The sequence below is a fragment of the Rhinatrema bivittatum genome, chromosome 2 (genome assembly GCF_901001135.1).
Source record: "Rhinatrema bivittatum chromosome 2, aRhiBiv1.1, whole genome shotgun sequence".
NCBI classification, from domain to species: Eukaryota; Metazoa; Chordata; class Amphibia; order Gymnophiona; family Rhinatrematidae; genus Rhinatrema; species Rhinatrema bivittatum.
The window spans coordinates 352212916-352239585 of record NC_042616.1 but is presented as its reverse complement, the minus strand read 5'-3'; the positions used below and the strand labels follow the sequence as shown (position 1 = coordinate 352239585).

Genomic DNA, 26670 nt, shown 5'->3' with positions numbered 1-26670 from the left:
GCAGTCATACCAAAAAAGATTCCAGGGAAATTTAGGCTCATTTTGAATTTGTCTTACCCAAAAGGTGCGTCTGTTAACAATTTTATTCCCAGGAGCGAATGTACAGTAAGGTATACATCGTTCAAGTATGCTTTAGAGATGTTTAAAACGGCAGAAAAAAGGTGCGCTCTTAGCTAAGGCAGACATAGAGTCGGCTTTCAGGTTACTTCCGATTCACCCAGACAGTCTGCCTTTATTGGGGTTTGCATTTGAAGGGAAATATTTCGTGGATCGGTGTTTGCCTATAGGCTGTGCTATACCCTGCGCATACTTTGAGGCGTTCAGTTCCTTTTTGCAGTGGGAGACAGAGAATAGGATAGGTGAAGGTTGTTTGCTGCACTACTTAGATGATTTCCTTTTCATAGGAAAAGGACAGTCAGAGCAGTGTATTAAGCTTTTAGAAGGGTTTCTAGAAGTGGTGCGCAGGATGGGTGTGCCTATAGCTCAGGCCAAAACCGAAGGGCCGACCACGAAGCTGATTTTTCTGGTGATAGAAATGGATACAGAGGCATTAGAGTCCAGGTTGCCGCAAGAGAAGGTGACTAGGTTAAGGGATCTGGCGCGGAAAGTGGGTAGATCAAGAAAGATTACACTGCGGAAAATGCAGGGGCATTGAATTTGTGGGACGAGTCATCCCGATGGGCAGGGCTATCATTAGGAGGTTGTCTATGGCTACGGCCAGATTTAGGGTGCCACATCATTTCATTCGGGTAACGTGTGCCATCAAGGATGAACTGAAGGTTTGGGAGGTATTTTTGGAAGAATTGGTGTGCAAAATACCAGATAGAGAAATAACTAATCAGGAATTGGAACTGTTTTCTGATGCGGCGGGGTCCTCAGGCTTCGGGGTGTATTTCCAAGAAAAATGGTGCATGGAACCATGGCCCGGGGACTGGGTGGATGGGGGTATTACAAAGAACATCATGTTCCTGGAGTTATTACCCATAGTAGCGGCACTGGCCATTTGGGGTAAGGAGCTTAGTAACAAGCAGGTAGTTTTTTGGTGCGATAACCTGAGAGTAGTGCAAGCAATTAATAGACTGTCAGCGAAATGTTTGATGGTTTCTGCGTTATTACGAGAGTTAGTAGGCATGTGCTTGAAGATGACTGTGAAAGTTACAGCAAAGCATGTTCCAGGAGTGGAAAATGTTTTAGTAGATGCCCTTTCTCGTTTTAAGTGGAAGGTCTTCAGATCGCTGGCACCCGGAGCGCATATGAATGCGGAGGTGTCCAGGATAACTGTGGGATGTAGGGAGGAAGAAGAGTGGAGACTAATAAAAACGTTAGTAACCCCGAACACGTGGGCAGCTTAAATAGCAGGAAATAGAGAAATAACAAGATTTCTGCTGTCTAGGGGATGGACTGGAGGCGGGGTGGGGGACAAGCCAGTTGTGCAGTATATCCAATGGGCTAAGTCCAGGAAATATTCTGTGTCTGGGTTTGCCTTCTTTCAGAAGATCAGGGGTTGGAGGAACCCTGCCCTATGTTTTTGAGTGAAGCGAATCCTACAAGGTTGGCACAGGGTGCAAGGTTGGGGGGGGAGATAAGAGGAGACCCATCAGGTAAGCGGATTTGGAAAAATGGCAAGGTATTTACAGCAAGTATGCTGGTCTGCTTATGAGGTTCTGTTGTTCAGAGTGGCTTTTTTGTTGGCCTTCTTTGGAGCAATGAGACTCAACGAGTTGATAGCCAGCTCAAAATTCAATATACATAGGGCAGGATTGATGGTGGAGCAGGTTACGGTTCAAGGAGACAGCATAAAGGTGTATTTGAAAAAGTCAAAAACGGATCAACTAGGGAAAGGGTATTGGATACAAGTGGGCAGGGCGGTGCATGGATTAGCGTGCCCAGTGAGAAACCTTCATGAGTATGAGGGAGTATGGCCCAAGGTCGCAGGATCCTATTTAGTTCATGAGGACAGCTCACGAGTTTTCAGTTTTCTCGGGTCTTAAAAAAGGTGGTGGAGGCCATGGATGAGGATGCAAGATATTATAGCTCGCATTCCTTTCGCTTAGGGGTGGCTACTACAGTGGCAGAAACCGGCATGGCTGAGTGTGAGATCAAAGCAATCGGCAGGTGGAAATCTGATGCATTCAGAAGTTACATACGGAAATAGGGGTGGAGAATGAGGAGAATTGTGATATTAATAGATGTCTCTTCTTTTGCAGAACCAGTAAGGTTTAATAAAAAACAGGAGTGTGCCTGGGTTGTGGGTCATTCATTCATTCACTGGGCGCAGCTCTGGGCGAAAAGGGGGCCATATGGAAAGAATCTGCAATTGGAGAGACTCCAGTGGAGGATGCGTTGGATGGGAAAATGGGGCATGAGATGGTCGGAGCTTTTATCCTTCTTGCAAGGGCAGGTTAACTCATTGGGGGTCCCGCAAATTTTATTGGTGCATTTGGGAGGGAATGATATAGGAAAAGGATCTTGTAGGGAATTGATCTCAGTTATGCGTAAGGACTTAGCAATGGTATTGATAAAGTGGCCAAGGATTAGATTGGGGTGGTCTGATATCATTGTTCATATTAAATACAAAGACGAAATGATATGGAAAAGAGGTGTGAAAAAAGTAAATAGGCAGATGGACGTTGGATGGTTAAGCAAGGGGGGTTCTGGGTTAGGCATGATTGGGCATGGGAAATGTTGGATGGTTTATTCAGGAGGGACGGTGTTCATCTATCTGATGTGGGGATAGACCTCTTTAACAACTTCTTGCAGGAAGGATTGGAAGCAGCAATAGAAGGTACATAAGGGGCTGCAGTCGGGGGAACAAGGAAGCTTACGTTTCCTTGTTTGTGGCGGAAACCCGAGCCCAAGCTGAATGTTGTATATAAAGGATTTGTTTAATTGACATGGGGGGGAGGGGGGGAGTCTCGTGCAGTCGGGGGGCGGGGCACGAGAAGGCCTAACGAGCTAGGGGGCTAAAGCTCAAAGGCCACGGCTTACCCTCGCTGGGAAGAGGCGGGGTAAGAAAGGGCAAATAGCTTATCACTGGGACGTGGTGGTGAGTTAAATAAGGGCAGACGCGGAAGAGGGGGGAAGGTCTGGGCTGACCTGTTGTCAGTGAGATCTATACTGTTCAGGCTCGGGTATGTGAAATAAACTGTGGCCTTTTATAACGCCAGTAATGTGTCTTGTATTATTTGGAAGGGGAGGGGGAGGAGGGAAGAGGAAGAGCCAAGTGCAGGTCTTGCCTCCTCCCGTTATATATTGAAATCGTCGGCCCAGTGTGCTGTGGAGATCAAAAAAGCAAGCAAAATGTTTGGAATTATTAAGAAGGGAATGGAAAATAAAACGGAGGATATCATAATGCCTCTGAATCGCTCCATTGTGAGATCTCACCTTGAATACAATGTGCAGTTCTGGTCACTGCATCTCAAAAAGGATATAGCGGCACTAGAGAAATTGCAGAGAATGATGACCAAAATGATAAGGGGCATGAAACAGCTGTCCTATCAGGAAAGGTTAAAGAAGTTAGAGCTGTTCAGTTTGGAGAAGAGACGACTGAGGGGGGATATGATGGAAGTCCACAAAATCATGAAAGGACTTGAACAAGTTAATGTAAATCGGTTATTTACTCTCTCAGATAATAGAAGGACCAGGGGGCACTCCATGAAATTAGCAAGTAGCTCATTTAAAACAAATCGAAGAAAATTCTTTTTCACTCATTGCATAGTTAAGCTCTGAAATTCATTGCTAAAGGATGTGGCTACAGCAGTTAGTATATCTGGGTTTAAAAAAGGTTTGGATAAGTTCCTAGAGGATAAATCCATAAACTGCTATGACGGTATATTAATAAGCAATAGCAGCTTGTGATCTAACTAATGTTTGGGTACTTGCCAGGTACTTGTGACTTGGATTGGCCACTGTTGGAAACAGGATACTGGGCCTGATGGACCCTTGGTCTGAACCAGTATGGCATATTTTATATTCTTATGTTAAACGTGTACTGTGTTACCATATATTTTGATCTTACACTCACTAATATAGGACATTTTTCAAAAGTCAGAATGGGTTTAATGAAATTCAAATCCTCAGGCTTTCCAAAAGCAAGGAACTTATTACAGGAGTGAACATTTTGGATTTCTAAAGTTTTGTGCACTTTTAGAATTGGCAGTTTTTATACTTGCATTTGACATTCTGTGGATTTTGCCATGCAAAGTGTGCAATTTTATGAATTTTTGAAAACTAAGACAAAAACTAAGTGCAGAGGCATACACTACAGTCATTTAACATTAATTTTTGCTTGCATTTAGTCTTCTTTAGTGATATTTTCCTTTTATTCCTCCTTCTTCCTCTGAACAAAGTAATAAGCTAAAGGAATGTAAATTGCATAGAGTGGTACAGATATAGATGCATAGGGATTCAAATCAACTTACCATATTTACTGGCACCATACAAAGTTCCTCTATGTTTGACATTTGCAAATATGTTCTTAAATTGACCCAATCGTAGGTAACTGCAAAATTCATATAGTCGCAAAGCTATTCCTCACAGACTTAAATGGATTGAATTTTTCCATAAAATGGAAAAGATGGTGAAATTTGCAATTCTGTTTATAAATTATATGAAATGGATAGGGAACCTTCATACAGTGGCTATAATCCCTATAAATTAGGGTTGGTGAACTAGGTGGTTGCATAGAGCAGCAATCTCATCACTGTGAGCCCGTGGCTGCTGGTGGTGGCTGAAGAGAAGAAGGAAGATGCCCTGGGGAGTGTGTGGCTGGGGATGGATGGGGACACAACACTATAAGGTTGGCCTAGGATGCCTCATACCCTTGCACCGGCCCTGCTAGAGATTCAGAGGCATTAGAAACTAACACAAAGCTCAAACTGTCCAAAATATCTGTGAGGTGTCACTCAAATTCAAGCAAGGAGCTACAGTGTAGTCTAATCTTGTTTCCCCAGGTATTTGCTATTTACTGGAAATTGATCAGGATTAAACTTAATTTAGATGTTTTGAGTGGCACTGCTTTTTTCCCTCTTATCAGTTCTGTCTTTTTAATTAAACTGAATCCCATTTGTGAATCAATAAATGCAAACTGCTTGAATACAAACACTTCCCAGCTGCAGTGAGACCTTTAATATGGTGACTTAAGTTACACTGTATATATTATATCAAGCTTCTTTGGCTACACTAAAAGAAATATCATATTCAGCAGCATGCAAGACTAATGTGACTTACTGAAGAATCTTTGAAAAGTGCTTAAACTCAACTGGTGAGCTTAATTTAAGCATTATTTTTTTAAACTACTTTCAAAGGAAGACACGCCATAATGAAATGTACATATCTGCTTGCTATTCTTCAGTTACAGCTAGGCTAGAGTTATTTGTCTAGAAAAAGCTAAGTTGAGGACTTGGAAAACTATTCAAAATACAAAAGAAAAGACATGATTTGCAGTGATAAAACATTTTCTACTCAGGTTTTGGTGACATTTTAAAACACTTAAGCTTCACTTGTTGTGGTTTATGACATCTCTGGAACCACTGATGGAAATGTTGCCTTCTAGTTCACTGCATCTCATCTAGTAGTCTTTGCAAATAATACTGAGCAAGAGCAGTCTTTTTTAAAAGCAGGGCGAATAATCTTATAGTTTTGGCAATGCTCATATCACTATCATGGGAATGGAGACAGGATGTTATCCTCTACTACAATAAACAGCAGTTGTTTGTGTGCGTAACATTTGTTAGTGGTGAACTGTGCATGTACAGCCTTCCACAACTTCAGCACATGGAGGCAAATGAAGCATAAAGCAGCACAGCGGGGAATACAGGTCTCGCAGGACAACAAGGAGATGCTTCCAGAAGATGAGGGAGGCAAGAAAGTGAGGGGCATGAGAACTGTGGTATGGAGCAGTGTAGCAAGAAGATTGTGCCATGAACTGCAAAGGAGGCACTGCTGGGAGGCCTGTGCATGGAGGCCAGAGAAGGAGCTGTCATAAGAACATAAGAACATAAGAACATGCCATACTGGGTCAGACCAAGGGTCCATCAAGCCCAGCATCCTGCTTCCAACAGTGGCCAATCCAGGCCACAAGAACCTGGCAAGTACCCAAAAACTAAGTCAGATGAGGTGGGAATGTGGAGGAGGGAGGGGAGGAAGAAGAAGGAGAGGGCTATGGGTAGGGTAAGTTTTGGAGAGGGAAGGTGGAGAGGGGGAGGGAAATGTGTGATGAAGATACTGAAGATAAGGGGAAGGAAGAGACCATTGGGGGAGTGGAGATTGAAAGGGAGAAAGAATGGGCCACACCCACCCCACTCATACAACCAACCCTCCAAACATACACACACACCCACACTCCACCACTTACTCATCCCCTGTCAGACACATTGTAACCCATTCACAACACATTCATCCAGTCACCTACTCACTTGCAACACACATCCCCAAACACACACCTTGCCCACTCACTGTCTAACAAAAAGGAATATAATCCACTCTGGGCTGTTTTATTATTCTTTCCCTTTCCCACATATACATCGCTCATTCAAACAACCACATACATACATATACATATGCATACCATTCATACAAATCAAATATATCTCTTATTACTAGAAGCTGAACAAAAACAAATTAATCGCAACCTCCTTACTAGCAACAAACTCCTGTCTCTCACAAAGAATCATAATCACAACTACCACATCCCTTCTTCTAACTCTCTATATTCACAAATCTTAGTACCCTCACAACTTCCACATGAACACTCACTATTTGCCATTCATACTATCTGAAACAACCACAGACCAAAACAAACTCCTCACCTCCCATTCCTCCACTCTCTGGGGTACATTTTAAAAAACAGCGCGCACGCGTACTTTTGTTCACACACCAGGCGCAAACAAAAGTACGCCGGATTTTATAAGATACGCGCGTAACCGCGCGTATCTTATAAAATCCGGGGTCAGCGCGCGAAAGGGGGTGCACATTTGTGCAACTTGCATGCGCCGAGCCCAGCACGCGCTGCCCGTTCCCTCCGAGACTGCTTTGAAATCGGAAAGGCCTCAGAGGGAACTTTCCTTCCACCACCCCTGCACCTTCCCCTCCCTTCCCCTACCTAACCCACCCCCCCAGCTCTATCTAAACCCCCCCTGCCTTTATCGCACAAGTTACGCCTGCTTGAAGGCAGGCGTAACTCGAGCGCGCCAGTGGCTCGCTGCTGCGCCATCACCTGACTCGGGGGCTGGTCCGGGGGCCTTGGTCACACACCCCCAGAACGCCCCCGGGCCGGCACCACGCCCCCCAGAACGCCCCGAACGTCGCGCCGCCCCCCCCGACACGCCCCCCCCCGACACTCCCCCCTAGCAAAGCCCTGGAGCTTGTGCGCGCCGCCGAGCCTATGCAAAATAGGCTCGGCGCGTGCAGGGTTTTTTTTTAAGGGTTACGCGCTTAACTTAAGCGCGTAACCCTTTTAAAATCCGGCCCTCTGTTTCTACAATCCAGCAAAATAAACCGCCAAAGGCAACACAATGCACCCACCTGCATCACAGACACCTTGCCAACAACTATAACCCACCACCACCACTTTTTCCACACTCATAATACTATCCCAACTAGCCAACCCTCAAACAATACAAAACTTAATCTAAAAACTATTCACATTGACATGTCTTTTCTTCCCATCATTTTTGACAGGCTTTTCAATTAACCCCTACTTACTGTACAAGTTCTCAACCTCAAACAAAGTGTCCTCGGGCTCATGGCACTGATCCTACACTTTAATCTTCATCAAAAAGAGGCTCAAAAGATAATTAATGTATTTATTTTTTAAATTTATAAACCACAAATAACAATGTTGGAAGTAGAATCTTCCAGTTTCTATAAAAATCTGACCTGACACAGTTATGTTTTATGTTATCTACAAAACTTTATAATCCATTGGCATTATTTTTACCCCCATAAAATTACGTGGCACAAAAGAAAGTTCAGGTTCGGTTCGGATTCTGGTTCCGATTCACTTGTGTTTTTTTTTTCCATCGGGCCCGATCGCGGTTTTGTTTATTGGCTGCGCCCGAGCCGATAAACAAAAAACCCACCCGACCCTTTAAAACTAATACTTTAGCTTCCCCCACCCTCCCGACCCCCCCCCAAAAACTTTTTAAAGGTACCTGGTGGTCCCGTGGGGGTCCCTGGGGCGATCTCCCACTCCCGGGACGTCGGCTGCCACTAATCAAAATGGCACCGATGGCCCTTTGCCCTTACCATGTGACAGGGTATCCGTGCCATTGGCCGGACCCTGTCACATGGTAGGAGCACTGGATGGACCGCGCCATCTTGTGCTCCTACCATGTGACAGGGGCTGACCAATGGCACCGGTAGCCCCTGTGACATAGTAAGGGCAAAGGCTATCAGCGCCATTTTGATTACTGGCAGCCGATGGCCGGAGTGCAGGAGATCGCTCCAGGGACCCCCCACTGGACCACCAGGTACCTGTAAAAAGTTTTCTGGGGGGTCGGGAGGGTGGGGGAAGCTAAGGGATTAGTTTTTAAAGGGTCGGGGTGGGTTTAGGGGTTATTTTTGTGTGCCGTTTTTCCCGCCCTCCCCCAAAACGATAAGAGAACCCCACGATCAATATCGTGGAGTTTTCCTATCGTTTTGGGGGAGCCCCCGATTTCTGACGAAGCCCGATTCACATCCCTAATATGCAGGACACTGTATGTTCATAGAAAGGGAGGTGGATGCAGGGAATAGCCTCTCTGTGGAGATGATGGAGATGAGGACAGTATCAGATTTAAAACACAAAACAAAAAAACACTGGGAAACGCACAGAGGATTTCTGAAGGATAGGGATTAAAGAGCTAAGAAGATGTAAATGGGCAGACTGGATGAGTAATATGATCTTTATCTGCTGTCATGATCTATGTTTCTATGTTTATATTTCTATTCAAAAGGATTATATCATTGATTCCAAAAGGCCCCAGTTCTTTAACATTCCTAGGTCATGTAAATGGTTGAGTATTTGGAGATAGTCATAATGCAGCATTTGTTTTCACATCATTGTATTCCATAATATTTGTAACCCTCATTTTCATGTCAGTAAGAGTTCTACATTTCTTTGCAACTTCCAGAATGTTAGGGCTCATAGATCAACACATGCCTAGCTTGTGTGGAAATGATGTAAAGTAGTGTAATTGTGGAGCTTGTTATTTCAGTAGAATGCAAACTGTGGACTAGCAGGACTAAACATTTTTCCATGGACATAACATGGGTGAAAACAATTGCTTACTAAGTGCAAGGAGGAAAACCACACGTTTACAAATTCTGATAATTCATTATGGCCATTATTTACAAATGATACATCTCTAGGGCAGCCAGAAAAATAATGACACAAATTCTTCAATTTTCAGGCTTCTCTACACATTTCTGCATATTGAATATTCCTATAGGGGTAGATGTTAAAAGGTGCACGCAGACATACATGTGCACGCTAACCGGCGCGCACACATGTACGTCTGATATTATAACATGCGCATGCAGGCGCGAGCATGTTATAAATCGGAGCGGCCTCGAAGGGAATTTCCCTACACCCCCCCCACCCCACCTTCCCTTCCCCTACCTCTCCCGCCCTTTCCCCCCTTCCTTTTTCGTCTTCTTTTTTTTTGTTACAAAACTTACTTCAGCCCTGGGGCTGAAGTTGCCTGCGCCAGCCGACTGCTGGCGTGCGATCCCTGGCACAGTGGCTATGCGGAGGCCTCTGGCCACGCCTCCTCCCTGCCCTGGACTGCCCTGCCCCGCCCCAGACCACCCCTTTTTGCAAGCCCCGGGACTTACATGCGTCCTGGGACTTTACGCGCTTCGCCGGGCCTTTTGAAAATAGGCCGGGCGCGCATATGACCAGTTACGCATGTAAATCCTCTAGATTTACACATGTAACCCTTTGAAAATCCAGCCCATACTGTTCTCTTTTTCTCCTTTGATTGTTTATTTTTGGAGGAATTTTCTTTTGGCAAGCCTCATGCTACGAGTATTGGAATTCTGATTGCTTTGCCTATCCAAATCTGAATAAAGAGATCCCTCTTCACCCATACTGCTTGTCAACTTCTAGTCACCCAACAAACCCCCTTCACCACTTTCCTCCCATTCTCCTAAATCATATCACTGGAATGCCTTTTATGATTCACTTGTATTTAATGTCACCTTTTTTGCTCATTTTATTCTGACCTGAGAAAGAGAGAATTATTAAGTTAGTCCAATAAAAAAGTATCATCATATATATATATTTCTTGTTAACTTTTATTTCTGAGAGACGCAAAGCAATGTGATTGGGGTCTTAAACCAAAAATATTTCTGAGAAATTCTGAAAGAAATGAGTCTAAATAAATTCTGGCTATTTTTCTGAAATTTGTTTTCACAAACCCTTAGTAGCCTTGTGCATGACACAGTTAATGATAAAACTGGGCAGTTAATGTTACACATACACAGTGCTAAGGAGACAAAGTAGTGAGACCCAGGATTATTCCCTCATCCAGTCCCTACCTTGTGCCATACTTCTATGAATAATCTCGTACTGATGGCTGTAGATACCAATTATTATGAAAACTATATTACTGACAAAAGCTTATAGGAAGTTATATTTTTGTTAAATTTCAAATTCCATAGGGCTACATATTCCGACATTATCCGGATAGCAAAGTTGGGCCTAGGTTTATCAAAATGCTATAAATATAGCAAAACTAGCACTCGCGATAAAAAAAAAAAAAGGGCATGGTTAGGCTAATATCCAGCCTACTGCATAACATAGGTAAGTAAAGCATGGTGCGTTGCATCAGCACACGGCGTGTTGTGTTAGCGTCTTGCATCAGTGCATTTTACGCAGCTAGGATTGATTAGTGCATGGTGCGTTATTTTTGCAGTTTATATATCCCGCCTTCCTAGAGCTGCCTCTTTGAGAGTGTGTCAGGCATGGGAGAGAGAGGAGAGGAGAGTTGATGAGTTGGATAGTGGGAGTAGGAGCTTTTTCTGATTCGATTACTTGAGTGCGTTGTCTGGTCTTCTGTTGCCATCTGTTTCCCTTTACCTTGGTCTTATGTCTTCTTTGTTGGAGTGAAAGTTTTTGTTTGTTAGTCCAGTTTGTCATCTGTTTTTTGGTGTGAAGGAGTGATGGTGGAGGAGTGAGGAGGCGTGGTGTTGGTGGAGGAATGGAGGAGTGAGTAGGAGTCTTAGTTGTGGTAAGGAGGGTGAGAAGGATAGAGCGTGAGAGGTATGGGGAGAGAGGAGAGGAGAGGTGGGAGGAGAGGAGGGGGAAGAGCCTAGGAGGAGGAGTAGGAGTAGGGACAGGGACAGAAGTAGAGATAGGCAGGAGGGAAGGGATAGGAGGAGGCGGGAGGGGGAAGGGGATAGGTGGGGGAGGATGGAGGGAGGAGAACGGCAGGCCAGATATAAAGAGAGGGAAGAGGTGAAGGGAGTTTTCAGGGCAGGGGCAGGAGGGGCAGGGAAGTAAGGGAGGGGAGAGGGGAGTGGGAGGGAGAGTGAGGAAAGGGAGGACACCTCTCCAGAAGCCGAAGTGGCACTCCCTTCCAGCAGCCAGGCAGCAGGACATCCTCATCTCAGGGCTATCAAGTTCAGTGTGCAAGACAATGAGATGTGATTGCAGGGGTCCTGGAGCATTATGCCATGCTGTTCGGCAACCATGTAGCCAAGACCTTGAAGGCAGCCAAGGGCCAGATCTGGTGCAACATAGCCCAGTCTATCTCCAGGTGCAGTGGAGTCCAATACATCAGGGAGCAGGTGGCCCACCGGTACTGGGTCATCAAGGCACAGTTGAAGGCAAAGTTGGCAAACAGAAATAAATATATATGCTGGACCGGAGGAGGAGCCCCTTGACCCATCATCCTCACACCCATGGAGGAGTGCTTCATTGAAAGGCTAGTGCCAGATGTCTTCGAGGGCATGACTGAGCAGCTGGACACCCACACAAGCTGCAGCTGGTAAGTTCACCTCAATGTAAAAAGCCAGGCTGCAACAGATGTACACATCATTTGGCATAAGATGCTCACAGTGCTTAAGAAGCAAAGTGCACCTTTGATGCCAAATGTACAATGGATACTTCCTGCCATTGGTACTTATGTCTTATTCTTTGTTTCCACAGTTCTCACCCATGAAGCTGTTGGTCCCAGCCAGCAAGCCCCAGGGACCAGCAACACACCATCCCTTTTGCAGAAGGCCTTCATGATGGATGCCCAGATCCAGGTGAGCGAGGAAGAGCAGCAGCAGCAACAGCCTCAGGAGGTACTGCAGATGCTTCAAACCCTGGGTTCACCCAGCCCACTCAATGTGTCCCTCAACATCTCTGGCTTCATGGAGGAACCCAGCCTCAACTGGGAGCCAATTGATGCAGCACAGCCTCAAGCTAGCACACACCAAGGTGCCAGCCTGAAGAACCACACTCTTGGCAGGAGCAGCCCCCTCATGCCATATTTGGAGGCCCAAATTTCAGCATTCCACACCATCATCACAACACCGCTACCAGCACCAACACCAGCCCTGGCACAAGCCCCAGCAACCAACAGAAGAGTCGATGCACGAGCAGCTGGATTAGCTGAAGAGGTATGTGGTACATCTCCAACACATACGGGGGCGAGCTAGTTCACCTCAGGAGGGTTTGAACAGGCAGAGCCAGGCCTTGCGAGATCAGACGGTGTCCGCACACTCAGAACGGTGTAATGATGCTGGCCACAGCAGTCAATAGTATAACCAATGTGCTGATGCAGATCCTTCAAAAGATGCCTGAGTAGACATCCGAGTCTTCCCCATCATCTTGGAGGAGAAGTCCATTACCTGCTATTAATCAAGTTGACATAGAAAATAGCCACTGCTATTACTAGCATTAGTAGGATAGGATAGACTTAGTTTTTAGATACTTGCCAGGTACTTATAGCCTGGATTGGCCACTGTTGGAAACAGGATGCTGGGCTTGATGGACCCTTGGTCTGACCCAGTATGGCATGTTTCTTATGTTCTGTTCTTATACAATGTATGTACAGGTCTATACTGAAAGTGCTGTTCAGTTAATTTATAATGTTTTGTGCTATTTACTATCTTGTCCTTCAGAATGTGATTACCTAAGAATCTGACTGTATTTCAAACGGTAGACTACAAGTGTTTGCTAATAAAGTGGTCACTGTTGTTGAAAACTACATAGTTTGGTGATTCGATTATTAGGAATGTAGATAGCTGGGTGGCTGGTGGCTGGTAACATAACCTACCTGGTGCGAAGGTGGCAGACCTCACGTGTCACCTAGATAGGATTTTAGACAGTGCTGGGGAGGAGCCGACTGTCGTGGTACAAGTGGGGCACTAACGACATAGGAAAATGTGGGAGGGAGGTTCTGGAAGCCAAATTTAGGCTCTTAGGTAGAAAGCTTAAATCCAGAACCTCCAGCGTAGCATTCTCTGAAATGCCTCCCTGTTCCACGTGCAGGTCACCAGAGGCAGGCAGAGCTCCGGAGTCTCAATGAAGTGGATGAGACGATGGTGCAAGGAAGAGGGATTCATTTTTGTTAGGAACTGGGGAACCTTTTGGGGAAGGGAGAGTCTCTTCCGAAGGGATGGGCTCCACCTTAACCAGGGTGGAACCAGATTGCTGGCGCTAACCTTTAAAAAGGAGATAGAGCAGCTTGTAAAACTAGAACAAAGGGAACGCTGACAGTCGCTCAGCAATCACATGGTTCGGAGAGAGGTATCTTCAAAGGATACTAATGATGCATTAGAATTAGGGCATCCCGACAGTGAGGTTCCAATAATAGAAAAGTAGTCCAAGTGCCTGTAACTAAAACTCACCTGAGCTAAAAAATTCTAACTTATCCTATCAATTAAAAAAGCAAAATGAAAATACAAACAAAAACAAACTTTGAAATGTTTGTATGCTAATGCCAGAAGTCTAAGAAGTAAGATGAGAGAATTAGAATGTATAACAGTGAATGATGACATAGACTTAATTGGCATTTCAGAGACATGGTGGAAGGAGGACAACCAATGGGACAGTGCTATACTACCGGGGTACAAATTAATATCAGCAATGACAGAGAGGAGCACCCAGGAGGGCTGTGTGGCGCTTTATGTCCGGGATGGCATAGAGTCCAACAGGATAAACATCCTGCATGAGACTAAATGCAAAATTGAATCTTTATGGGTAGAAATCCCTTGTGTGTCGAGGAAGACCATAGTGATAGGAGTATACTACCGTCTACCTGTTCAAGATGGTGAGACAGACAGTGAAATGCTAAGAGAAATTAGGGAAGCTAACCAAATTGGTAGTAAGGTAATAATGGGAAACTTCAATTACTCCAATACTGACTGGGTAAATGTATCATCGGGACTCGCTAGAGAGATAACGTTCCAGGATGGAATAAATGATAGCTTTATGGAGCAATTGGTTCAGGAACCAACGAGAGAGAGAGCAATTTTAGATCTAATTCTCAGTGGAGCACAGGATTTGGTGAGAGAGGTAACGATGGTGGGGGCCACTTGGCCATAGTGATCATAATATGATCAAATTTGAATTAATGACTGGAAGAGGAACAGTATTCAAATCCACGGCTCTCGTGCTAAACTTTAAAAAGGGAAACTTTCATAAAATGAGAAAAAGTGTTAGAAAAAAACTGAAAGGAGCAGCTACAAACGTAAAAAGGTGTGCAAGAGGCGTGGTCATTGTTAAAAAATACCATTCTAGAAGCACAGTCCAGATGTATTCCACATACTTAGGAAAGGTGGAAAGAAGGCAAAACAATTACCAGCATGGTTAAAAGGGGAGGTGAAAGAAGCTATTTTAGCCAAAAGGTCTTCATTCAAAAATTGGAAGATGGATCCAACAGAAGAAAATAGGATGATGCATAAACGTTGGCAAGTTAAATGTAAGACTTTGATAAGACAGGCTAAGAGAGAATTTGAAAAGAAGTTGGCCGTAGAGGCAAAAACTCACAGTAAAAACTTTAAAAAATATATCCGAAGCAGAAAGCCTGTGAGGGAGTCAGTTGGACCGTTAGATGATCGAGGGGTTAAAGGGGCACTTAGAGAAGATAAGGCCATCGAGGAAAGATTAAATGATTTCTTTGCTTTGGTGTTTACTGAATAGGATGTTGGGGAGGTACACTTACTGGAGAAGGTTTTCATGGGTAATGATTCAGATGGACTGAATCAAATCACGGTGAACCCAGAAGATGTGGTAGACCTGATTGACAAACTGAACAGTAGTAAATCACCTGGACCGGATGGTATACACCCCAGAGTTCTGAAGGAATTAAAAAATGAAATTTCAGACCTATTAGTAAAACTTTGTAACCTGTCATTAAAATCATCCATTGTACCTGAAGACTGGAGGATAGCAAATGTAATCCCAATAATTAAAAAGGACTCCAGGGGCGATCCAGGAAACTACAGACCGGTTAGCCTGACTTCGGTGCCAGGAAAAATAGTGGAAAGTGTTCTAAACATCAAAATCACAGAACTTATAGAAAGACATGGTTTAATGGAACAAAGTCAGCATGGCTTTACCCAAGGCAAGTCTTGCCTCACAAATCTTTTTTGAAGGAGTTAATAAACATGTGGATAAAGGTGAACTGGTAGATGTAGTATACTTGGATTTTCAGAAGGCGTTTGACAAAGTTCCTCATGAGAGGCTTCTAGGAAAAGTAAAAAGTCATGGGATAGGTGGCGATGTCCTTTCGTGGATTGCAAACTGGTTAAAAGACAGGAAACAGAGAGTAGGATTAAATGGACAATTTTCTCAGTGGAAGGGAGTGGGCAGTGGAGTGCCTCAGGGATCTGTATTGGGACCCTTACTTTTCAATATATTTATAAATGATCTGGAAAGAAATACGACGAGTGAGACAATCAAATTTGCAGATGATACAAAATTGTTCAGAGTAGTTAAATCACAAGCAGATTGTGACAAATTGCAGGAAGACCTTGTGAGACTGGAAAATTGGGCATCAAAATGGCAGATGAAATTTAATGTGGATTAGTGCAAGGTGATGCATATAGGGAAAAATAACCCATGCTATAGTTACACAATGTTAGGTTCCATATTAGGTGCTACAACCCAAGAAAGAGATCTAGGCGTCATAGTGGATAACACATTGAAATCGTCAGTTCAGTGTGTTACGGCAGTCAAAAAAGCAAACAGAATGTTGGGAATTATTAGAAAGGGAATGGTGAATAAAACGGAAAATGTCATAATGCCTCTATATCGCTCCATGGTGAGACCGCACCTTGAATACTGTGTACAATTCTGGTTGCCACATCTCAAAACAGATATAATTGCGATGGAGAAGGTACAGAGAAGGAATATCAAAATGATAAGGGGAATGGAACAGCTCCCCTCTGACGAAAGACTAAAGAGGTTAGGACTTTTCCGCTTGGAGAAGAGATGGCTGAGGGGGGGATATGATAGAGGTGTTTAAAATCATGAGAGGTCTAGAATGGGTAGATGTGAATTGGTTATTTACTCTTCGGATAATAGAAAGACTAGGGGGCACTCCATGAAGTTAGCATGTACACATTTAAAACTAATCGGAGAAAGTTCTTTTTTACTCAACGCACAATTAAACTCTGGAATTTGTTGCCAGAGGATGTGGTTAGTGCAGTTAGTATAGCTGTGTTTAAAAAAGGGATTGAATAAGTTCTTGGAGGAGAAGTCCATTATCTACTATTAATTAAGTTGACTTAGAAAATAGCCACTGCTATTACTAGCAACGGTAACATGGAATAGACTTAGTTTTTGGGTACTTGCCAGGTTCTTATGGCCTGGATTGGCCACTGTTGGAAACAGGATGCTGGCGTGATGGACCCTTGGTCTGACCCAGTATGGCATGTTCTTATGATCTTACATTTTCTGGTTGTATTTTTTCATTATGTGGTTTTTTTGTGTTAACAGTTCACTAGGTACAAGGTTTGCCCTCCACATTCCCTTGCATTCCCTTGAATGCCCTTGCACATTCCAACTAGCCATTTATCTAGAGGGCAAGACCATATGGGCTACGTCATACAACTAAATGCTCAGAGTATGCTCCTAAGGAAGACAGCAAGAGGTAAAAAAGAAGATCATTAATGGGGATCTTCAGTATTGTCTCCTGTTGCCTTCTTTAGACAGCATACTCTTAGCTAACGCCTGCTTTCATGGGCCTGTATGTTAGATGGACACTAGCTAGCTGGCCCACAGATTATACAGTGTACATGTAGAGCTTGTGTGGTGAAATGGGGAAGATAGAGTCATCATCACACAAGAACTGATCTTGGGCTCCCTTACTTGTGTCATGACTCAAAGGCTATCTGTACCCAACCATTTGTAGGATTCACACAAAATAAAATATGCCGTCTACTTGCTGATTGTTGGAACAGAGTGTCAACTGCTGTGTGACAACAAGAGAGGAGAAGTCCATTAATGGCTATTAATCAATTTTACTTAGGGAATAGCCACTGCTATTAATTGCATCAGTAGCATGGGATCTTCTTAGTGTTTGGGTAATTGCCAGGTTCTTGTGGCCTGGACTGGCCACTGTTGGAAACAGGATGCTGGGCTTGATAGACCCTTGGTCTGACCCAGCATGGCAATTTCTTATGTTCTTATGTTCTTAAAAGAGGAAGAGTGAGGGAGTATTGTGTTGAGAATATCCACAGGCCAACAGCAGAGGCCTAGAGGCCTGCTGCTGCTTCGGACCAGGCAGACTTGCACAGCCTGTTTGGCACCACCATATTGACCTGGCTTGGGGATTTGTATAATACATGTATGTTAAGGATGACCTTGCAGGTAGCATGCAGATCCCAAAGGCAGCCCACTACAGGGATGGCAGTTAGTATGTGCAAGTCTGAGTGGTTCCAAGCAGCAGCAGCCCTCTTGGCCCTCTGCTCTTCACCTGTAGATAGCCTTGACAAAGACAATATTCCCTCACTCTTCCTCCCTAGTTGTCACACAGCTGCTGATACTCTCTTCCAACAGTCACCAAGTATACAGCGATGTCAAAGGGAAAGATTGGTTAGTGTACAAATGAAGCACCAAACGTGCAAAGCAAAAGTTGTCCCCTAGATTCTACAGCAGATATGGGTACACCAGCTCTATGTATACACAGTTAACCTATTGACCTACATATGGCTGAATGAAGATAGCCTTACCCTGCCAGTGTATACAGAGGACAGAGTGAGTGTCAAATGATGTGGCCTGGGGTGGCAGCCTCTATGTCAACTGTCCATGATATGATCAACAGAGAGGAGGCTAAGGAAACCAGTGACTGGAAAAAGGGAATCTCAAATAGAACTGCCGCCAGGCCTCAGGCACCTGCCAAGCAAAGCAACAGCCCCCCCCCCCTCCCCGCACCAGGTATCTGACTACATGCTGGCACTAACCCCTCATCCAAACCATTCATTTGAATCTGTCCTACATAGATGGCATTACGTGGACCTTGCCATTCCATGTTCCTGCCATCTCTGCATCCCCACATTCAATGGACAGATTCTTAACACCCTCTACCTCCCTCCCTACAGTGGCAAGCTTCTCTGATAGCTTAAGCTCTGGTTTAGCCTCCCCAAGAAACTAACTGAATCTACATGACATCCCAACAGCCAAAGCCCTCACCTTCTGCACATTATCATTTACAAATTGCATAGCTAGATGTAGTAGGATGCATCTGTGTAGGGGTGCATGCAACCACCAAGAGGAATGCTAGCTTGGAAGGACCTGTGAGTATTGTGGGAATGGCACCAGGAAGCACAGGCGCTTTACTCAAGGCTGTAAGTGAAGGCCTGCTAATTCAGCACTCTGAATTCAGCTCTAGGGCTGCCAACTGGCTCCTATTTTAGGGAAAGGTAGACTGGTTTTGAAACCATTACATGCTGGGATTTCATATGATTTCCCTATAGCATTTCCTAGCAAAACAAAGACTATAAATACCTGCATGCATGGCAGTAAGACCAGGACTGGATCAACATGTCCTATAAATCTGGATCCAGTTGGAAAACCTAGTCAGCAGTGGCTCTGAAAATGGTAATGGTGTCAGCTGTGTCTTGGCATGCCCATGTGACAGTAAGCCTCCCTAGTTCAGGTGTATAACTTCACCTGCTCATGTTTCTCAGCTACGGAATGAGGCAGTAAAATGGGAACTCTGTCACTGAAACCTTAAACTGTCTACCTGTACCTTTAGGCTGTGCCTTTAAGCTTCAGAGCTATTTTAGATTTATAGCTTTTCTAGAGCTGTTGCTCTGCATGCTCGGGGCACAGCTGGGGTCCCATCATACTTATCGCACTATCTCATCCACATGTCAGCACTAGGATGGGGCCTGCTGGGGAGGACTGGCAAACCAAACGGTGCTAGCTAGGCCAATCTATGAACACAGTGTTGGCAGACATACACAAACTCGTGTGCTATACATGCCTTTTTTTGGTGTCACTATCAGACAGAACACATTATGGCAGCCACATGTATTTGATGTTATCTTTACTTTGACTACTGTTTTTCAAGTACAGTCTATTGCTCCATTGTCAAGAGGAATCCTAAGTAGGCATACGTGTTTTCTATTATACACTGACTCAGACAGAGAAGCAGTAAGAGAAAGAAAGATGATAGAGAGGAGATGGGAATGGGGTAGGTGAGGCCTATTAGGCAAAGTAGCGTTGTATAAGGTTTTGCCAAAGCTGGTTGCCACTCAGTGTGGTGTCCTCGGTTCGTGCAGGGGCACATGGGGGATCCATGATGTAGAGTGAGATTATGGAAGATACAACAGAGCAGCACTATCGAGCCGATACAGTAAAAGCTGCGGGAGAGCAGGCGAATGCCCGCTCTCCCGGCACGCACACAGGCCACTCTCCTGTGTGCGCGATTCTGTATTCAAATGAGGGCCCGCGGCATTTTTTTGGACTTTTTGGACAGGAGCGATGACAGTCAGCGGGTTTGACAGCCAACGCTCAATTTTGCCGGTGTCGGTTCTCAAACCCGCTGACAGCCATGGGTTCGGAAACTGGATGCCAGCAAAATTTAGCATCCTGTTTTCAACCCGCGAGCCGATTTCAAATTTATTTTTTTTTAACTTTTTTTAACTTTCGGGACCTCAGACAATATCACCATGATATTAAGCCGGAGGGTGCACAGAAAAGCAGTTTTTACTGCTTTTTTGTGCACTTTCCCAGTGCCCAGAGAAATTAATGCCTACCTTTGGGTAGGCGCTAATTTCTGAAAGTAAAATGTGTGGCTTGGCTGCACATTTTGCTTTCTGAATCGCGCGGGAATATCTAATAGGGCCATCAACATGCATCAACGCGCCTGCTGCGCGAACAAAAGTACGCGCTCGTGCAACTTTTTAAAATCTGCCCCTATGGTTTTAGGAAGCTAGGCCAGGTAAGAACAGGTATTTTTATTGGCCCAGGAAGGCCTGGCAGGTGTGTCTGTTATATTACCTCTTTTTATAACGTGCAATAATCTCTGCAATAAAACCCGTGATCCACGATATCTTTCACAGGAGCTCAATAAAAAGTTTTTTCACCGTACCGCAAAAAAAAAAAAAAAAGGTGTAGTTATTTCCAGTGTTAAATCCCATTTAGTGTTGGCTACTCTATCAAATTCCATACTAGCAGATCTTCATTTTCATTTACTCTGGCCAAACTCCTCTCACTCAAATTTCGTTATTTATTGTATTTGTTATGGCGTTATCGCGTTCAATAAGCTCTAATGGAATTTGATCAATGACGCAGTCAGCCAGATAACTTTGGAGGTATATTCAATATTGCAGCCACACTATTGAATATAGCCGGCTATCTTAAAGTTATCCAGCTAACTTTATCCGGCAAATTTTAGGACAGCTCCTTGGCCCAACCAGATTTAGCTGGCTAAATTATCTGGCTAACTCTGAATATTGAAGTTAGAAGGATAACATAGTCAGCTAGCTCAATTCTTCCCAGTTGCACCCCTGGAATACCCCTAACTTATCCAGCTATATTATAGCCGGCTAGCTCCATTAGCTGGCTAGAATTCAGCCAGATAAGTGGCTAAATCTTCATTTAACCAGAGAACTTCTGAGTTATCCGGCCAAATGCTTTTAAATATGGACCTCAGAAAGTATTAATTTATAAAAGTGAGTCATTACTCACCTGATAGAAAGTCTCAGTACAAATAACTCCAGAAAAGCTGATTCTATTAATAAAGTTTGATCTTCCTTTGGGAGGTCAGCAAAGCCAGGGATCTTTTCAGCCCAGCTTCTGGATACATCAAGGGAGACCGTCAGTAGGTTGTAAAACTGTTGCACATGTTCTGTGTCTGTGCCTGCAGCAGCTTGGTCAGTAGTACAGTACTGCAGGGAAAGTCACAGGAAACAATATTATGAGCTTCTAAAATCTGAGCTGATGATTCTCATATAAATGCAATAAATACTATGCTAGGTACACAAACTAAGAGAAAAAAAGTGCATTTTTCTCTTTATGAAATGATAAGCAAATTATCTATTACACTGACAGTATTGTTTTTGGATGTTGTTGTAAAGAGGCATCACTTACAGCAGCAATAGCAAAGCTACACTTTGTAGTGTGTAGATTATTGTCATCAGCACCCAGCTAGTCAAGATGCACATGGACACATTAAAAAGTGAATAAATATTTGTTTTAAATTTTTGTTCAATGATTTTATTTTATTTACTCCTTCGATTTATGTAGAAATTCTAAATGCAATACAATACAATAAGTTAACAAAGCATATGAAACATAGGAATTAAATAAATAAAATAAAACTGTTCTACATATATTATAAACATTTTGCATATTTTTAGCTTTGGTTCAATACAACGGAGAGGCTTATCAGATATGTGTTGCGGTTTGTATTTTTATGTATGTGTGTTTTCCTTATAACTTAGGAAAGGCTATATCAAGCTGCACATAACTTTGTGTGGAGATAGGCTTTGGGTAGACATCTGACATTTCCACTTTTTAAAGTTTATGAGGGATTTGGGGGAATGTGTACAGGAAGGGCAAAATAGTTTTCTTATAAGAAATGTGTGCGGTTTATGTGTTTGTGTGTATGTGTCACTGAAACGGAGCAACCTAGCTTTATCAAACTTTGTATGGAGGTAAGTCCTTATGAGTGATTTGAATGGATGAGGGGAAGGGCAGGGAAGGAGAGGGAGCCGGGCTGGGGGGGGGGGGGGGGGGGTCGGAACAGTAGGCACCTTTTGAAAGGCTATTTAGAATGTCATGCTTTCTACTTATTAGATTTGTGATTTTTTTCTTTTTCTTTCCGTGAGCAAAGTTTTTGTTCATCAAAATATGTTTGCACAGTATAAAGTATTTCAGGATAAAATATTTTTAAAAAATATTTTTTGAATGTATGTTTTTAAATATTGTTATCTGCTTCAAATGCCTTGTGCTTGTGATGAAAGCCGATTACAGATTTTAATAAACTTAAAACTCAAACTTTATTTAGTATTAATAAACATTATAGATTGATAACATTAAACTCAGTCAGGATGTTTTAAATTTTATGTTAGCAGAAGATTGATTTAATTGGAAATGGTTGTTATCTCATTGTGTCCCCAGTGGAGGTGGGTAGCAGGACATTAACCTCCCAATATTTCCAGAGATGGTTTTCAGGGGTGATGAGTCAGACAAAATGAATGAAATCACTGTGAACCTGGAAGATGTAGTAGGCCAGACTGACAAACTAAAGAGTAACAAATCACCTGGACCGGATGGTATGCATCCTAGGGTACTGAAGGAACTAAAAAATGAAATTTCTGATCTATTAGTTAAAATTTGTAACCTATCATTAAAATCATCCATTGCACCTGAAGACAGGAGGGTGGCCAATGTAACCCCAATATTTAAAAAAGGCTCCAGGGGCGATCCGGGTAACTATAGACCAATGAGCCTGACTTCAAAGCCAGGAAAAATAGTGGAAACTATTCTCAAGATCTAAATTGTAGAGCATATAGAAAGACATGGTTTAAAGGAACACAGTCAACATGGATTTACCCAAGGGAAGTCTTGCCTAACAAATCTGCTTCACTTTTTTGAAGGGGTTAATAAACATGTGGATAAAGGTGAACTGATAGATGTAGTGTATTTGGATTTTCAGAAAGCGTTTGACAAAGTCCCTCATGAGAGGCTTCTACGAAAACTAAAAAGTCATGGGATAGGAGGCGATGTCCTTTTGTGGATTACAAACTGGTTAAAAGATAGGAAACAGAGAGTAGGAATAAATGGTCAATTTTCTCTGTGGAAAAGGGTAAACAGTGGAGTGCCTCAGGAATCTGTACTTGGACCGGTGCTTTTCAATATATATATAAATGATCTGGAAAGGAATACGACAAGTGAGGTTATCAAATTTGCGGATGATACAAAATTATTCAGAGTAGTTCAATCACAAGCAGATTGTGATACATTCCAGGAGGACCTTGCAAGATTGGAAGATTGGGCATCCAAATGGCAGATGAAATTTAATGTGGACAAGTACAAGGTGTTGCATATAGGGAAAAATAACCCTTGCTGTAGTTACATGATGTTAGGTTCCATATTAGGAGCTACCACCCAGGAAAAAGATCTTGGCATCATAGTGGATAATACTTTAAAATTGTCGGCTCAGTGTGCTGCAGCAGTCAAAAAAACAAACAGAATGTTAGGAATTATTAGGAAGGGAATGGTTAATAAAACGGAAAATGTCATAATGCCTCTATATCGCTCCATGGTGAGACTGCACCTTGAATTCTATGTACAATTCTGGTCGCCGCATCTCAAAAAAGATATTGTTGCAATGGAGAAGGTACAGAGAAGGGCAATCAAAATGATAAAGGGGATGGAACAGCTCCCCTATGAGGAAAGGCTGAAGAGGTTAGGGCTGTTCAGCTTGGAGAAGAGACGGCTGAGGGGTGATATGATATGAGGTCTTTAAGATCATGAGAGGTCTTGAATGAGTAGATGTGAATCAGTTATTTACACTTTCGAATAATAGAAGGACTAGGGGGCATTCCATGAAGTTAGCAAATAGCACATTTAAGACTAATCGGAGAAAATTCTTTTTCACTCAACGCACAGTAAAGCTCTGGAATTTGTTGCCAGAGGATGTGGTGAGCGCAGTTAGTGTAGCTGGGTACAAAAAGGGTTTGGATAAGTTCTTGGAGGAGAAGTCCATTAACTGCTATTAATCAAGTTTACTTAGGGAATAGCCACTGCTATTAATTACATCATTAGCATGGGATCTTCTTAGTGTTTGGGTAATTGCCAGGTTCTTGTGGCCTGGACTGGCCACTGTTGGAAACAGGATGCTGGGCTTGATGGACCCTTGGTCTGACCCAGCATGGCAATTTCTTATGTTCTTATGTTCTTGATACTGTACAGGTTTCCCAATCTCAGGCAAAATGCCAAGAAGGGACTATCCTCATTTTACAGCTCAGACTCTGTTGCTCTTGAATATTAGCCAACATATAGGATCAATGCAGAATGTAGTTTCACTTTAAGTTAATATTAGCTCTCAAAACTGTCTCACAGCAGAGAAGAACTCCAAGTGTATTAAAACTTAGTTATGATTCTGTATTGCTGACTTAAATTATTTTAGAAATATCAAGCTCACTTTATATTCAACCTATTCCATATTTAAACTTCAAATGAGATGCAGCTGGAACATTAAACCTTTTGCATGACTTACATAACCAGAATTCTCTAAAATATTTCCAGATCCCAAACATTAGATCTGAAAATACTCAATGAAAAGTTTCCCCTTCTCAATTTAATCTCATCTATTCATTCTCAATTATGGCCTTGCAGTCTTAATTGAAAACTTTCTGTTTTTCATTGTGTGTTCTGTCTGTCTTGACAAGACTGTAAGCTCTAAAGAGCAGGGACTGTCCATAATGAGAGTAATTTTGCAGCACTGTGCCTAAATAACAAGGTAAATATGCGTATAAGTTAAACCAATTTTCAAAGCACACTTACATGCACAAGTCTGTTTGGAAAATTATCCCACCAAATTTACCTGCACACACTATACCTGCTATTGAGGCACATACATATTTCAGGAATTTCCAAAGTATCTCTGTAAATGTAAAAAACCCTCCCCATTTCTATCCCTAGATATGCTTGCTAGTTCAGGTAACCTGCACACACTACATGCATAAGGGTAGGCAATTTTCTAAACGGACATTTTTGCACGTAAAACACTATTTTACCCACAGAGGTCGCTTTGAAAATTACCCTCTTATCTCTGTACAGTGCTGCATAGATCTGCTATGCATCATACAATCATGATAATAATAGTAAATCAGGAAAACCGTTTGGTCCCATAATCTGATTGGTTGACTCTTAGGGGTTAATTTGAATATTCTCAGGTAAAACAAGATACATATTTTAAAGAGTTTTGCAGTAAATGTCTGTTTTTAAATTTGGAATTATATCAGAAGACAAAAGCTCTTACCTTAGGCATAGTTTAAAATATGACTAAATGCCTGAGCACTAAGGGGTAGATTTTAAAAGGAGCGTGCTACCCGGTGCGCACACATGTACACCCGATTTTATAACTTGCAAGCCCCAGGACTTACACGTATCCCGGGGCTTTACGCGCTTCACCGGGCCTTTTAAAATAGGCACAGCACGCGTAGACCCAGTGACGCGCGTTAAACCTTTTTAAAATCTGGGCCTAATTGTAATTAGTTTTAATTTTAGAGTAAAATTTTGTATATTCAGCTTAGATAGAAAAAAATATGGTTGGGGCTGCTGTGACTGCTCTGTTGTACTGTGAAGAAGGAACCTTTTTTTAAAGAAAGACAAACTGGTCAATTTTAAAAGCCTTGTGCATGCCAAAACTGGGAGATATGTGCGTGACTTGGACCTGCTCACACCACGCAGTTTTTAAAAGGTCCATGGCCATGCGTATATCTCCTGTTATACGCACTAAAGTCTCTTTTCCAAAAAGGGAGGGGCTTGGGTGAGGGTCTGGGTGGGGCATGGGCGGACATAGGCAAGGCTGTGTTGGTAGCATGAATCCAGCATGTAATATTTATGACACCAAGCGCGTGCCGAGGTCCTCTACCGTATAACTTTACTTCTTCTTTGGATGGAGTGTAAGTCTTGTAACAAAAATAAAATATGCTAGTCAGCAGGCTTTTAAGGGTCGGGGTGTAATACGGTAAAAGTGAGGCAAATTAGCTAGGTGGATTAGGAAATCCTCTACTGGGGTAAACTGGAAAAAGGGCTATTGTATCTGGTGCACACAGCTTACTAAAAGTCCCCCACTTACACACACGAAGAAGCATTTGTGTGCACATGCGCTCTTTCAATATAAATCATGCACACATATACACGCATATACTGATTTTATAAAGTGCACGTATATGTGCATATACACACTTATGTGTAAAGTCACTGTGTCCATGTTGCACACTGGAATGCACAGGTTTTAAAATTTACATCTATCTCTTTTTTATGCCAAGCAAATCAGTAAATGCTTTCATCATCCATCTAGCAATTTGGCAGTATGTGAGCTTTATAATGGTGTGCTTTGCGATATCCCAAATCATTACCTTTGTCCTGAGATCATTTACATATTTGATCATCTTTAAATTTTAAATAGTCAATACATGTAGCACTTGACAGATGGCACTGCCAATTGCTGGGACCTGCACTCCAGAAGGTAAGTTATCTTTCTCGCTTCTTGAAAAAAAATC

At 42.9% G+C, this 26670-nt stretch overlaps 1 protein-coding gene across 1 annotated transcript in view; it reads right to left on the bottom strand.

Moving 5' to 3' along the window:
• Positions 1 to 26670, bottom strand: part of NR4A3 (nuclear receptor subfamily 4 group A member 3) — a 98605-nt gene that overhangs the window by 58018 nt on the left and 13917 nt on the right. Inside the window, 1 exon segment of the mRNA XM_029589891.1 lies at positions 21119 to 21318. Within this exon segment, the coding sequence (XP_029445751.1) occupies positions 21119 to 21318 (200 nt within the window).